At 32.1% G+C, this 16146-nt stretch overlaps 1 protein-coding gene across 10 annotated transcripts in view; it reads left to right on the plus strand.

The window, feature by feature from the left end:
- VPS13B (vacuolar protein sorting 13 homolog B) overlaps positions 1-16146 on the plus strand; it is a 753213-nt gene that overhangs the window by 290217 nt on the left and 446850 nt on the right. For 9 of the 10 annotated variants that reach the window (XR_014018703.1, XM_081265611.1, XM_081265610.1 and 6 more), the window contains one exon: positions 13929-14038. Coding sequence is in view for 8 of the 10 variants with exons in the window: in XM_081265611.1 (XP_081121737.1) it covers positions 13929-14038 (110 nt within the window). In the remaining 2 variants the exon portion in view is untranslated. Of the gene's footprint in view, positions 1-13928; positions 14039-16146 lie in introns of those variants that run through there. The other variant, XM_081265602.1, reaches the window with a different exon arrangement.

Raw genomic sequence — 16146 nt, forward strand, 5'->3', positions numbered from 1 at the left:
CATGATGGCTTTTTACTGATCTGTAGCAGTAAAAACAGTTAAGAAAACTAAGATAAAGTCCTTAGTTTTAAGAGTATACTATTGTTGTGTAAAATTATCTGTGAGTTTTGTCACTATTTTTCCATTGTAAAGTACTTCATTTTTGTAATATTATATAAATGTGTTTCCACAATTAAATATGATTGATGTCTAAAAAGAGCAGATCCATGAATAAAAATATAATCTACTATATCACCCTTATTTCTGTGAGGAAATAGATTTAAATCACTTCAACTCGTTATTTTTGTTTACTGATTTTTACAATATGTAGTAACTACACACAGTATATATTTGGGGGAATAAAAATAGCAACACAGTTTGCATTCTGAGATTTGGATAGTTTGGAGAAACATTTAGTTGAGAACTGAGTTTTTACTTTAAATAGTTGAAAATGGTTGGGCATGGTGGCAAATGCTTACAATCCCAGTGGCTGGGTAGATAGTGAGGGGTGCTGAGGCAGGAGAATTACAAGTTCAAAGCCAACCTCAGCAACTTAGCAAGGCCGTAGGTCATTTAGTGAGACCTTGTCTCAAAAGAAAAATAAAAAGGGGTGGGGATATGGCTCAGGGATTAAGTGCCTATGGGTTCAATCCCTGGTATATATTTTAAAAAGTTAATAATGTATAGCTTTTGTGGAGAATCATTATTATTAGCTTGCTACTTCAGACCCTTTTTATCTTCAAATTCTTTGGTTTCTAAACAATAGAGAACAGTTGTTTCAGGATACAAAGAAATGAGAATGGAAGTTCTCTATTGCATCAGATTCCTGTGAGTGGTTTTAGTATCTCACGGATGTTTGTAGGAACTGGAATATATTTTTTTTTATCCTCAGCTGCATAAAAATTTGCCTATATTCAGAAAGCATATTGAAATTGGATTTTTAAGTGGGAATTCCCTATTCGAGTTTAGGTTATCTTTTGAGTTTTCTCAGGAGGGTTAAATCTTATTTAGAAAATTGTACTGCTTATTTGTGGAAATGTCTTTTTGGTTGTTTCTCTCCAGAATTAAGCATTTTAAGGTATTAAGAATGTTTAATTCAGGCAAGAGGATTTATCTTTTTAGGAAGAAATTCAACTCTGATTTGAGTAATGCTCATAGTGGATTTTTAAGCTAGGCGGAGAATAGGAAAAAATAGAAGTAAAGGAGAAATGTTTAGCTATGGGTGAAAGGAAATTAGAAAGTAATCAGTGGAAGAGTATTATCGCTATTCTTATAGAGCATAACTTCCTGAAGGAGGCGATGAACTTCTATGACTGTTGCATTTTGGAGTCTGTTATTTTCCCCATGTTAGGGGAAAATGCTAAGAACCCTACCAGAGTATTTGAAGTCTAATTGATGTCTCTGTTTCCAAATTTGCTGTTATATTCTTTACATACCAGAGTAATTTCTTCCCTTTTAATATAAATCAACTTATTCTCATATTAAAGTCTTTTCTTTTCATATTGCATATAACATTTCTAGTTTCTTTTCTTAAAAATTTCTTAACTCTCTGAACTTGTCTATGACTGACCCTGTCTTACCTGGATATAGTATAACAAATATGTTCCTGACAGGTCTGCTGTTCTAAATGTGCCTTCTGTTTTCAATGGTATTTTAATGCTTTGTATTTTGTTAACTACATACCAACATACATGTTTCTTTTATAGACAGGTCTTTATGATGACCCAATAGTTAGACGTACCCAGTCATCTTTTTCCTGTTATTACTTTGTTCTCTTGTGTGCCCGTCTCTTCTTTTGTCTGCTATGTCATTGAGGCTTAGAATAGTTTTTGGTGCTTAATACTTCCAGAGTAAAGGAATTAACAACTGGTCTAGGTTAGGGATAGTATCTAGTGTATCTGGTTTGGGTAATACTGTTGATAATTTTCAGAAACTTTGTTTTACACAGTAATTTTTAATATTATAAAAATTGTTAACGATGGAAAAGAAGTTTTTAAGTTTGAAAAACTGTGTTGAAATCTTAACTTCCAGGTATAATTTGGTCTTGGTCATTAAACCTCTGTGATTATGGTTCATGGTTCTTTTTCTGTAAAGTAACTTCTAGTAGGATTTTCCTGAGACTTAAATATTATATGCTTAGGAGTTTTTCATGAAACATTGTGAATTAAGTTCTTCCTTATCCTCTTGAAGAAAAAAATAAAAATACTGAAGAAACATCCTTATCATTTTAAGGATGAAATAATTTAAAATGAATTTTAGTGTAAAGTTATAATTTTAGTAGGTATATTAATGAAAATATTTAGGAATCTCTAGTATTGGTTTTAATTGTTTTTTGAATTGCAGGCTGGTAGACTTAGTAATTTCTTTAACTTTTTTATTCCATTTGTTCTTCCATTTCTGTGTCACTTCATTTCCTATCATACATCACATTCATCTAGTTTCCTTTTGATTCATTCTTTATGCAATTTGAAAGCTAGTTTCTCTCTTGCTTTTTGAAAATTTTAAGAAAATGTAATTACTGTAAAAGAAACACACACATGCACACATAGACACACATACACATATATTCATCTCTAGGCTTTGGGTTACTGTGAAAGAATAAAGCTTAAAAATTTTTTCTATTTTAATTTTTTCTGTGTAAACACTATATTCAGTCATATGGATCAACTTTTGAATATAATTTTGCAGTTTTCTGCATCTATATTTTTACACATTTTATTAAACTGCTCAGAATTTCCTTTCTGCCTTCTCACCTATTCAAACCTATGTATTAAAAAATATTCATTTAAAATGTGCCTTTCCCTCATGACTTTTCCAACCTATTGTTAACCAATGTGTTTATATATTTATCTTACTCTAGCTATTGTTTGTAACTATTCATATTTTACCATTTCTAATATTTATTTTGTTTTCTTTAACCAACAGTAATTGGTAATTTTTGCTTTTTTACTGTTTTATGGTTTTAATACTTAAACATTTTTTAGGGTAATAAACTGTTGTTTCAGTCTTGATTCCAATTTCCTTTAGGTATGTTTCCATGATCTGTGTTAGCATTTTTATTCATATTTTGGTAGAATTAAAGTTTTTGCCTTTTGCTTTTAATGCCCATTAAAAACAACCATTAATTTGACTCCCAAAAGAAATATTTTATGAGTGACACCATTTGCTGTGAGGTGTAGCCATATTACTTAAATTTGAATCCCAGCTTTATCATTTAATAGTTATATTAGGAAATTCATTCAGTATTTCTGTTCCTCAGTTTCCTTATCTGTAATGGAGAATATGATAATACCTTTTAGGGTAGTGTGCTGATTAGGTGAGAAATAGGTATAAAATGCTTTATACCACATTTTTGGACACAGTTACCATGTAGTAAGTACTGGTGATCCTCATCAAGCTCAACAGCATTATTTTAATGCACAATAAAAAGAGGTGTTGGTGCTTGTGTGACCTTGTACAACTTCATTATGAACTTTTGTAAAACTCATCTTCTACACTGGTAGAATGAGGATTATTCATTCCAGTGGTTACTCTATATTTTCCTATGAATTGCTGTTTTTTTGGAGCCACACCTATACCTGCCTCTCTCTCTCCCTCCTTTTCATTTCTTCATTTGTCTATATGACAGGGACTGAAATGAGCTTGAAAGTATGTTGTTTATTCCCTTCAGAACCCAAATTTTGGGAAATTACTAATATGTTTATCTAAATGTCTATTCAAAAGATGAGTAAGTATGCAGAATTGATAAAAGTGTTAATCTGGAAACAGAATTTGGTAGTGTTAGTATGGTTTTCATAATACTAGACTTTTATTATCACTTGTCCCACATAAGAATTTGATAAAGAAGTCTTGATTTGTGCTTGATGAAAGTTCATTCATTGACTGTAAATTTGTGATTTCATTTGACAGTAGTATAAAGGCAGTTATTTATAGAGTTATAAATACTCTGACCATATGACAAGAATGGTGATGTAAACCAAATATTAGAGGATTATAAATTATTTTCTATAGCCAGTATTACAACTTTGAAAACTGAATGTTTTTTCTTTTTTTCTCTTGAACTAGAGAATGTTAGAGTTGGTATCCACCCTGAGGGTTGGAGAATCTCATTTTAGGCCACATCTGATAGCAACTCTGGTCTACCCAACTGGTTATGAGATGATATTAGCACCACCTTGTGGTGCTTCCTAAATCTTGCCATAATATTATAGAGGTGCTGGTAAGGAAGATGGGAAAAGTAGGAGGACCTAAATCTACAATTGTCATTAGAAAGTATATGCAAATTTTGATCATTGAACACTTTTTAGTGTTGAATTTGTAAAATTTCTGTGATATTTTAAATTATTGACTCTTATGATAATAATTTATTTAAATGTTTCAGATTCTTGGGCATATATACCATGATAGCTTTTAAAGTGTAGGAATAATATTTCATACCACTCTTGTAGATATTATCCTGTTTTTCTTTAAATTATGTATATTATTAAAAGATGAGTATTTCATTTTAAAATTATTTTGGAAATTAATATTGATAAATATTAATTGTGTAGTTACTGAATTCTTATGAATTGCTCTTGTAACATAACATGTAAGTTGATTTTTAAAAACATAATTCTTTGCCAATAAGATTAAATACACTTTAATTTTTGGACAAAAAGAGTCATAATATCGATTTTAAAAGCAACATTTTCATTAATGTTAGAATATTAATTTTCTTCCAGGGTTCTGGGTTATACTTCTATATTTTTGACAGGTGTTTCCTCAATATTATTCTCCTTTAGAAAACATGTAGAATTTTCTAATTTGTCTTAAAGAAAAAATATATAATATGTATGATTTCTAAAAAAAATCACGTTAATAAATGTGGATGAATATAAAGGATAGGAAGAACAAATGCTGTAGGTATTGTAATGGAAGACATTTTATATTTTCAACAGTAAACAATAATACTAGATATGAGTCCTCCATGTAATTTAAAAATGCGTGAATTATCTTTTTAAAAGAAATTTAAACTTCTACAGTTTATTATATCAGTCAGTCTTGATATTTGTAATAAAATTAAAGAACAATTTGAATGTAAACTTAAACTATAGAAGTAGTCTAAATCAGTACATGCTCAGTTTAACATAGAAGTTATGCAGTAAAAACTGTGCCCATTTAAATTGAAAAGTATGGCCAGTATATTAGGAATCAGTACATTACCAAAACCTTGATTTACTAAACTACAAATGGGAGCCACATTTTTTTTTCTTTCAAAAACACGGTATTGTAGATGTGAAAATATTAATAACTAAGAATTTATGGACTTTCTAATTTCTGTAATTATTTATTATTGTAAGCAAAAACAACTGAAATGGGAGCAGACCTCAGAGGATCAATAAGCTATCTTTATTAGGCAGTGGTGGAATGGCACATTTTCAGGGGAGAAATGGCAACTGGTTACAAGAGGGGTCTATTGTTTATAGGTTTTAATGAGAATTATTCATAGCAGAATGTTTAGTATGACTCTCATTAGAGACTTGGGCAGTCAGGAAACTAATTGTGCAGGTTCAGAGTCTAAATCAGGAAAATAGTTGTACAAGTTTGAAACCCATTGTTACTGAGATGAAAGTCCAGAATCCAGAACCCATTCTTTGCCTTCTCCACCCAAGACTCATGTTGCTGGGAAAGGATAAAAGTCCAGAGCCCAATGTTTGACTTTTTTCTCCCTGGAGTTGCTATTCCATATCCATTAATTATTATTATAATAATTATTTAGGTACCAGGGATTGAACCCAGGGGTGCTTAACCACTGAGTCACACCCCAACCCTTTTTATATATTTATTTATTTTTATTTAGAGACAAGGTCTGACCATATTGCTTAGGGCCTTGCTAAGTTGCTGAGGCTGGCTTTTTGAACTTGTCATCCTCCTGCCTCAGCCTCTTGAGCTCTTGAGATTACAGGCATGCATCACCACACATGGCTTATTTCTAATTATACATTTTTCATGGACTTTTGCTATCTTGCATATGATCTCCTGAAAAGTATAAAAGGTTATGTAGATAATTTGTTACATAATTTGCAAAATTGAGAATAGTTGCATCACTGACAGAAGGAAGGGGATTACAGTGAGAGCCAATTTTGATAAGCAAGTTGAGTTTTTATCCCCTTTCAAAAGGTTTTTCTTGACAGGTTATGTATACCTTACTCTGAAGGATACTGGTCTTGATTTCTGGAAGGTGTTTATTAGTGTATCATTGTCTGCATCACAATGGGAAATTATTGTCTTTTGAGGAAAATCAGTACTCTCAATTCTTTTATTCTCTGTTCTGCTAAATCAAGGCAGTAATGCTTATGCTTACGGGCTTTGTGGAGACAATGTTGGGTTGAATTGCTAGGTATAGGAAACTTAAACAAGTTACCATCTCTCACTAATTCTCAGTTTTCACGTTTATAAAATGAAATTGTTAATACCTATCTTATAATAATCAGCACCAGTAAGTAATGGCTATTTCATGGTATCACCAGAAAAGAATTTCAAATTATCTTTCCAGAGTCTTATTAGAAGGTCCAGTAGACAGTTAGCTATGTTATTGAGGAATTGGTAGGCATTTAGTTTCTCAAAGTACCTCGAATAAAAATGTGTATATTTCTTTTTGTAGGATTTGACAATTTATTTTTAATGAAAGGTCAGGTCATAAATATTTTATGCTTTTGTGTTCTTTGTTGCAACTACTCAGCTCAGCTGTTATAGCTGGACAGCAGCCATAAAGAAGAAGTAAATAAATGAGTGTTGCTACATTCCAATAAAACTTTATTTATAGACATTCACTTGAATTTCATGTGATTTAAACTAGTCTTACAGTTATTCTTTTGCTTTGTTTCTATTTAAAATATAAAAGTCATTCTTCATTTGCAATCAGATGGCATACCGATTATGCACAGTACAGTCTGTTGATTCCTTTCTTACAGTAAAAGATGTGGAAGCAAGATAGCAAACAAGGTATCAAAACATTAGGGACATCATCTCACATATATGAGTTATAGTAGAATTGTACTTCTGATTCCACTATAAACACTCTGATTTTGATTAAGAAAACTTTTAGAGAAAAAATATCATCCATAATTGTCATCTTGACTCCACAGGTTATTAGATTAGTCCTTCTCACCAATGGGTGACTGATGTATAAAATTATTCATATATATCTTGGGGGAGACTAGTACTTCTCCTTCTGTCAACTCATAGAGACATAAATAAATGTATGTAGGGAGGTATGCTATTTGGTATGGTTCCCTTTGGATGAATGGATGGATTGATGGATGGTTTTCATTTCCTGGATATGCTTAGCAGAGCATTGCCTTCCTTCCCTGACATTAAGTCACAGAAATTACTATGTATATTGGATAAATATAGAAGTCAGCATCCTCAAGGACCTCCTACATTAAGTCCTTTTTGGTTAAAATATACCCTTCTATATTTCCTATCTTTCTTTTTTTTTCTTTTATGGTGCTGCATTATAGTTGTCTGTATTGGTGGGATATGGTATTATGTATTTGTACATTCAACAATAGAACAATATAGTTTGGCCAATATCCTTCCTCAGTTCCTCCACTCCCTTACCACCTCTTTGTCTATTCTCCTAATCTCCCTTTGCTTTTCATGTGATCATACCCACCCAGCATGTTTTCCTGGAAAGTATTCTTTTTTTTTTTTTTTTGCTTCTTTTTAGTTATATGTGACAGTAGAATCCATTTTATCATAATTCAACAAACATGGAATATGTCTTCTTCTTATTTAGACCCCAGTACCTTTCCTTCCCTTTTCCTGTTCCCATTTCTTGCTCCCTTCCCTTTACTGATCTTTCTGCCATTTACCCATAGTTACTTATTTTTTTAAAAAATTAATTTCTTATGGATACCACTATGATAAGATTCACTGTGGTTTATTTATATGTGTACAAAGGAAAATTAATGTCAGATTCATTCATTCACTCTTTCCTTTTCCCATTTCTCCTTCTTCCCTTCATTTTCCTTTGTCTACTCCACTGAACTTCTAAAATACCCGCTTTGTGTAAATTAGCTTCCACATATCAGAGAAAACATTTGAATTTTGGTTTTGGGGGATTGACTTATTTTCTGTGAGCATGATAGCCTCCAGATCCATCCATTTACTGGCAGATGTCATAAAATCATTCTTCTTTGTGCCTGTGTAACACTCTAGTGTGCGTGTGTGTGACATTTTCTTTATCCATTCATCTGTTGAAGGGTACCTAGGTTGGCCCCATAGTTTAGCTGTTGTGAATTATGCTGGTATAAACATTGATGTGGCTATGTCACTGTAGTATGCTAATTTTAACTCCTTTGGATACATACTGAGGAGTGGGATAACTGGGTCACATGGTAGATTCCTTCCTATTACCTCTCATTTTAATACTACTCGGTCTTCATTTCCTGAATGTGCTTAGTGGAACATTGCCTCCCTTCCCTACCACTGCATCTTTTTATGTCTTTCTCTTAGAAGGAAGATTGTTTCATAAGATTGATTACTTTAGATAAATAATTCAGCAAATTTTGATGCTGTTACATGACTCCTCTAGTTATAGGAAAAGTCAAGCCAGAAGTTTATTCTTGGGTCTTCATGTAATTTCATCACATTAACAAATATTTCAGGGAAGTAGATTTAGAAGCAGTTATCCCTCAATACGTATTATGTGAAACTTTATAACCAGAGTAGTCACAAAACAATAATAATATAGTAAAAATATTACAATTAGATCTCTGCTAACATTTATAAACAACATCATTATCAGTGTAAACTTTAGTGCTGGGGTTTATAATTTGTTTAAAATATACATCATTGGAGGACAATAAGTGTGATCAGTTTCATCAAAATTAAAAATATTAAACAGTGTGTAACCTTTTTCATCATTCTCCACCCCACCTTTTTAAAAACAGAGTAAAATGTCTTTCTTGTGCAAAAGCAATGCACTTCTGTTTTTCATTCAGTCTTTTCCTTAAAATCATCACATATTGCAAAAGATTTCTCTTTAATTGTGAGAAAGTTGATAACTTCAATATGAGCTGAGAAAAACTGTATCTGATTCAACACAACAGGACCTTTGGGTTATAGACTGTTCTCATTGCTCTATATACTCATCACAATCAAGCAAAGTTGCTTTAAAGCAATATGAATAATAGTTGGGTGTAGTGGTACACACTGGTAATCTCAGCAACTGAGACTGAGGTAGTGTGATAGTAATTTTGAAGCCAGACAGGGCAATTTAGTGAGGCCCTGTTTTAAAAAGAACTAGTGGTGTAGCTCATTGGTTAAAACTCCCCTTCATTCAATTCTTAGTTACCTCTCAGCCCTGTGAAAAAAATACAAATTACAGTATAGCAGAGTGTTTAAATTGAGGCTTTGAGCTTAAAATTAGTAGATATTGAATTATACATTAAACTAGAAAAAAATATCAATTTTTTGAAAAAAAATGTTCATTATAGCAAACATCTAATGCTTGCTGTGTAGCATTAGAGTAGGAAGATAATGTTAATAGAGATGAAACTAAAAGAAGACATGAGAGCTATAAAATGGCTTCCAGTAAAAATTGAGAGAAAAGGTGGCTGGTGTTGTGGCACATACCTGAGATAATAGCTACTTGCTAGGATTTCAGGTTCCAGGCCAGCTTGTTCAACATAATGATATTCTGTCTCAAAAATAGTAAATCTGTGGGGGTGGCTGGGGGAGTGGCAAAGCATACATAAGGATATGCACCAGAGCTATAGATTTATAATATGTATTTTAGTAAGATCCCCCAGGTGAGTCCTTGTGTACATTTAAGTTTGAAAAGTACCATCCTAAACTACCATTTCTGATTTTATTTTCTCTTTAGATCCTCCACCATTCTTAACTTCCCCACCTACTTTAAACCCACTTCATGGATGATGACTGTAACTCTCCTGTAACTCTGAAAAGACTGAGAAAGACACCTTCACACAACCAGTTATTTCCCTTTCAGTATCTGTTGCTGTACTTTGCTGTACTTTTTAACAGGATTACTATAGAAGAACTAACCATGTTTCTCTCTAAAGCTTGTTTACTCTATTCCATCTCTTCCAGGATATTACCCCAGTCATCAGTACTTATACTTTTAGGGCATCCAAACTTCCCTCTTTGCTTGATCATGTAAATATTCTGTATTTTCTCTCTTATTTCAAAAAAGAAACAAAAACTTTCCTTGGAACTCACTTTCTTCTCACCAGCTACCACATTTCTTTACCCTCTTTGCATATTGCCTTCTCAAAATATTGTCTATACTCTCTGTCTCCATTTCTTCTTCTGTTTCTAAACTCATCTATACCAGTTTTTGCTCCCCCTTTCCCACTGAAACTCCTTTGTCCAAGTTACCAGGTACTTAATAATTCAATTGGCAGTTCTCAATCCTTATTTTATCCTACTGGCAGCCATTTTGACAAAGTTGATCACTGTCTTCTTTGAAACAATTGCTTCCACATGCTGCTTCTCTTGAATTTCCTTCTACTTCCCTGAATGCTTGTCTGGAATATCCTAGAAACCTGAAAGCCCCAAAATCAAGCTGATGGAAGCATTGGTGTCTATTGAGGACTGCTGTCTGCTTCCAAGTTGGCATCTTGTTGGTGCATCTTCTGTAGAGGAAGAAATGATGAATCCTCACATGCCAGAAGAGAATGCTTCCTTCAACCTTTAGCTATGTTATAAGGAGCTATTGCATTTGTATGGATGGAGCCCTCTTGAGTTACTCACTTTTCAGAAGTCTCTACTTCTTAATACCACTACAGTAGGGATTAGGAGTTTTGTAGAGGATATATGCAAACTATAACATTGTATATATCTGTGGAAGCAACTGCACAAGTCAAGATAGAAGACATCAGCCTATTGTTTTCATTTTTGTAATTCCTCCTAATTTCCTTTATGACTTAGATTATTTTTAATTCTACAAGTCACTTGAAAATTTGTATTACATGATCCTTTCTTTTTTTGAATGAAGATACAATTACCGCTAAGTGCTAGTTTAGAAATCTATAGCTGCAATATGAAATAGAAATGTGATGCAACCCCATGTGTACTTTTTAAAAAGTAATTTCATATATTTATTGTATGCAACATGTTATTTTGAAATGTGTACATTGTTTATTGCTTTTTATTGACATGTATTACTTTTTAATTTATGTCTTTAATTGTTTATTTTATTGACTTATTTATATGCAGTGCTGAGAATTGAATCCAGTGCCTCACACATGCTAGGCAAGCGTTCTACCACTGAACCATAACCCAAGCCCCATACCTTTTTTTATATATAGCACAAATTGATTATCTACTCATCTGTTGATGACTGGTTGGTTTCCAGATCTTGGCTGTTATAACTAACAACAAACATTTATGTGAGTGTCTTGTATAGGTAGTTGTTTTGTTGTTATACATGTCATTTTCTTGTTTTCCATGGGTTATTCAAAATGTTCCGACCTTTTGTATTTAACAAATAGTACTAGGGAATATGAACATGTGTATGAATATATTTGAGTACTGGTTTCGGTTCTTTTTGATATATATCTAGGAGTGAAATTTCTGGGCTGTATGTTAATTCAATATTTAACTTTTTGAGGCATCACCAAAGTGTTTTTCACAGTAGCTGAACCATTTCTATTCCCATCAGCAGAGTGTGTGGATTCCTGTTTTTCCACATGCTCACCAACACTTACTTCTTACATTCTTTGTGATTGTTTTTTTTTTAAGCTATGTTAATGGGTATGAAATTCTAAATCATGGTTTTGATTTGCATTTCTGTAAGGATTAATAATAATGAGTAGTATTTACATGGCTCTTGTCCATTTGTTTTTCTGTTGCTCTTTCCTCCCTTTGTTAAATACTTGAGGGAGATCCTTTGAAAATTTCTTCAGTTCTCTGAACATCTTGGTTCTCTTTCCTGAGAACTTGAACTACTCTGGTTTCCTAAAACTCAACTGTCTTCTCAGCATGGAGATATCTCTAGGCTTTGGATAGGTTCTTCTCTTGTACCATGTCCTAGAAATTCTCCCAAAGTTACAGTAAGATGTGACAGTTTTGGGGCTCACTTATTTTGTTTTTCATATATTAGGGTCTCACAGTCTTTTTGGGCCCCATTTTCAGAATTTTTCATAACTTATGTAATATGATATAAAACATTATTTCCCAATATTTTGGTTGTTTGATATGGGAGAGTTAATATGGTTCTGTTATTCTATCTTGACCTGCTACAGACCCTTTTATCTTTAAAATGGAGAAAATTAAGGCCCAGAGTGTGCCAAATTCAGATAACCCTGTTTTTAAGTTCTGGTGAATTCATTTTATCTTTTTCGTGTACCATTACCACCTTAGAGTTTATACTTTTATGCTTTGTCACTCTATTGGCTTGAAGTAGGCAGAATCTGGGTAGGTGAGTATAGGAGATAATCAGTTGGTTTTCTTTGTGAGGAGTTATGGACATTGATTATTATTCACTTGGGAGCAGGGACTTTCTAATGAAAGTTGAATCTATACTATGACTAGTGTCAAAAACTAAAAACATTTCAACAAAGAAAATCATACATTTCAAAAGAAATGGACTGAGTAATACTTTATTTTAGTGTGCTGCATTTCCTCTTATTTGCAATAGAAATATTTGTTCTTTCTAGGAATGTTAGAAGACTTTGTGAGAAACATTTGTTTAGAAAAAAATTAATGTGCTTTTGATTAGGAAAGATTTAAAAACCCTTCATGAAGGAATCTTAACAACAATAAATGTTCAGAAAGGAATAATTTACATAAGAGGAAGTTCTTGTTTTTAATGAATGTACACTGACATAATTAGAAGTGGACACCATGTCTCCAGTTTACTCTTAAATGGCATCTCAAAAGAGATACCTGTCATGTTTATCATGGAACTATTTATAATAGCTGAGTTGTGGAGTCAGCCTAAATGCCCATAAATTCATAAATAGATAAGGAAAATGTGGTATATATACACAATGGAATAGCACTTAGTCATAGAGAAGGACTAAATTATATCATTTGGAGGAAAATGGATGCAAATGAAGATGATTATGTTAACCAGAATAAGCTGCTTTCAGACAAGTATCACATTTTTCCCTTGTAAAATCTGAGGGTGGGAGAGAAAAAAAGAGAGATGGCATGAAAGTAGAAAAAGGCCCATTGAAGAAGCAGTGAGGGTCAGAGAGATCAGTAGAAATATGTGGATTTGATCAAAGCATATTAAGTGCATTATGGAAATGCCATAAAGAGAACCATTAATTTGCACAATTAATAAGTGCTTATAATTAAAATGTAAATACCCTACATATCTATTAGCAATTATTTCCACTTTTCCCACTTGCCAGGTCTTGTGGCCACTAAGTCTCTTTTGTTCTCTGTGCTTTAACCTGTTCTGCCATTTTATGTAGGTACAATAATACATTACGTATTTTTGGTGACTGGTTTATTTTATTTAGCATAAAGTTTGCAGGGTTTATCCATTTTATAGCATGAGGCAGTCAGTAGTTCATTTTTTTTTTTGGAATGTGTAATATTCCAGTTTATGGATCTGCCATATTTTTGCAGCCATCAATTTATGAATATCTGTATTGTTTTTGCTATTATAAATTATGTTTATGAAAATTTAAGTACAACAATTTTGGTAGACACTTGCTTTCCATTCTCTTTGGTTTGTACCTAAGAAAGCATTTACTGGGTCATATTGTAAGTTTTTTTTTTTTAATTTTGAGGGAATGCCATACTATTTTTCCAAAGTGATTGCTCAATTTTACTTTACTAATAGTGCTGTGTAAGGGTTTGAATTCCTGTGTCCTTACCAACACTAATTTAGTATCATTTTCTTTCAGCCATCTGACTTCTAAATTGATTCAAGCTTATTTTTTTTCATGAGGAATTATGAGAATTTTAAAATATTGTTTGTTTAGGTGCTGTACTTCTTTGTAGTATACAAGGACTTGCTGTGAATATTGACCCAATCTTATACACATGGCTCATCTATCAACCTCAGAAGCGAACAAGTAGACATATGCCACAGGTGAGTGATCTCTTTATCTTTAACTCTTAATGAGCAAATTGTTTCTGCAATTATTTAGTATAGTTATATAGTTATATATGTCTTTTCATTAGTTCTCCTTTTATGGATGTGCCGGAATTTTTTTTTTTTTTTTTGCCTTGCTCTACCTCTTTCAAACAATTCTGTTTCTTCATTTTATTCATAACAATTTCAGCTCTACAAAGAATTCCTTTGAATATTGAAGGAGCTTTCTGTACAATTGCTTATAAAACAGATTAATAAGAAAAATTTAGGCAGCCTGTTTCATGGCCCAAATTTCCCTCATAGTATCTAGCTGTTTGTTCATACAGAACATTGCTCAGTAAATATTAGGTTCTTTTAATGTGTTACCATTTCCTCTTCCTCTTTAGATTTTTTTAAACAAATATTCATTGAATGCTTAATATTGGAAATAGGATTGTTTGTACAAAACATTTCAGATATACTTTTGTTTAAAAGGATACAAATTACACAGCAAGAAATAGGTAATTTTAATTTCAAGAATACTTAAATTTTTTGTATCAGGATACTTAAATGTAATTCTGGTAATTGATTTTATTATTTGTGTTTTAAAGTTGAAGACACTGATGTTTATTGAGCTTTACTTACCTACAGTCACTTGGTTATTAAATGACAGAACTGACAATTTTTGAGGCCATATTTATATTATACTGCACTTTATATTGACATTGTTTTAATTTTGTATCATTGTGTTTGAAGTAGTTTTGTATCCCCCCCTCACCTACCCTCCCTGTGATAATTAGTACTCATTGGTAGAAGAAAAACACATGATTTCATAATTATGTAATAATTAAAACATTTACTGAAACATACAATCCAAGGAGTATCTCTCTTTTCCTTCCTTCCTTCCCTCCTTCCCTCCTTCCCTTTCTTTCTGCTAGGGATTAAACCTAGGCCTTTGCTCAAGCTAAGCACATGCTATCTTGCTGACCTACATCACTGGTCCTCAAGGAGCATCTTTTAAGAGTATTTTTTCTTCATAATATCCCAATTCATTTGAAATTTCTGCCATCCTCATTCATGTATCATTCTTTCTTCAAGTATTTACAGAATATTAGACTTTGTAGTAGGCACTGAATCTACAGAAATAGAAGTTTTTGTTGAGAGTATTTCTTCTCCAGGAGTATTTATGGCATTTGACAATATTAGGAATATAGAAAAATCATATTTACTATTTGCTGTATAGATACATGTCCAAGATTATAAAAAAAGGAGAAATGATTTTCCACACACTGAGAACATGTGAATAGGAGGAATTAAAAAATAAGGTTAGCATCATAGGAGTAAACCATAGAGAGGGTTATTTCAGACTGAACTATTAGAGCAAAGGCAAAGAAACTGCAAATCATGGCAAGGAGGAGTTAGTTTTATTTCTGAACTGTAGAAATAACATAATAATAATCTGGGAGGAAGGGGTAATATGATAAAATGTTAATAGCCATTGTTAATGCAGTAAAATAGGAATTTGGATATTATCTGATTTTTTTTTTAATTAAACAGAATTTATTTCCAAGATCTTCAAAGATTATTACAAATACTAAGTATCCTTCTAAAAGTATCCCAAATTAAATCAAAGGCACATCATCAAAGTCAAACCCTTGTGACATGAAGAATTCTTTTAGGTCATAATATTTTCACGTTACTTTGTTTTCAATCATTTGCAATGTTCTGTATGTAGGTCCTACTTTAAACATTTTTTAAAGGCATGAAATAATGTAGTATCTTTTTAAAAGTGCAACCACAACTATAAAGTAAAGGAACTTAAAAAGAGATCAAATCTGCTTCATACATAAAATGGCACAACCTAATATATATCATAACATGAATCTTTCTAAACAACACCTCTTGTGTTAAATAAAACAATCTTCTTATTTAGAAAAAATCAAGGCATCATTCAATTAGTAAAGTCTATTCTTCCCCCACAATTTTATACTTTCTTGTCTTCATTTAGTAATTGTAAATTTATGATAGAACAAATTTTATTATAGTATAAAAATCTTAGGAACAACAAATTACAAATACTCCATTTTTTTTAATAAACAAAAGTGTTTTCCTTCCTAAAATGTAAA

This window comes from Spermophilus citellus, assembly GCF_964194105.1.
Source record: "Spermophilus citellus genome assembly, chromosome: 14".
Lineage (NCBI taxonomy): Eukaryota > Metazoa > Chordata > Mammalia > Rodentia > Sciuridae > Spermophilus > Spermophilus citellus.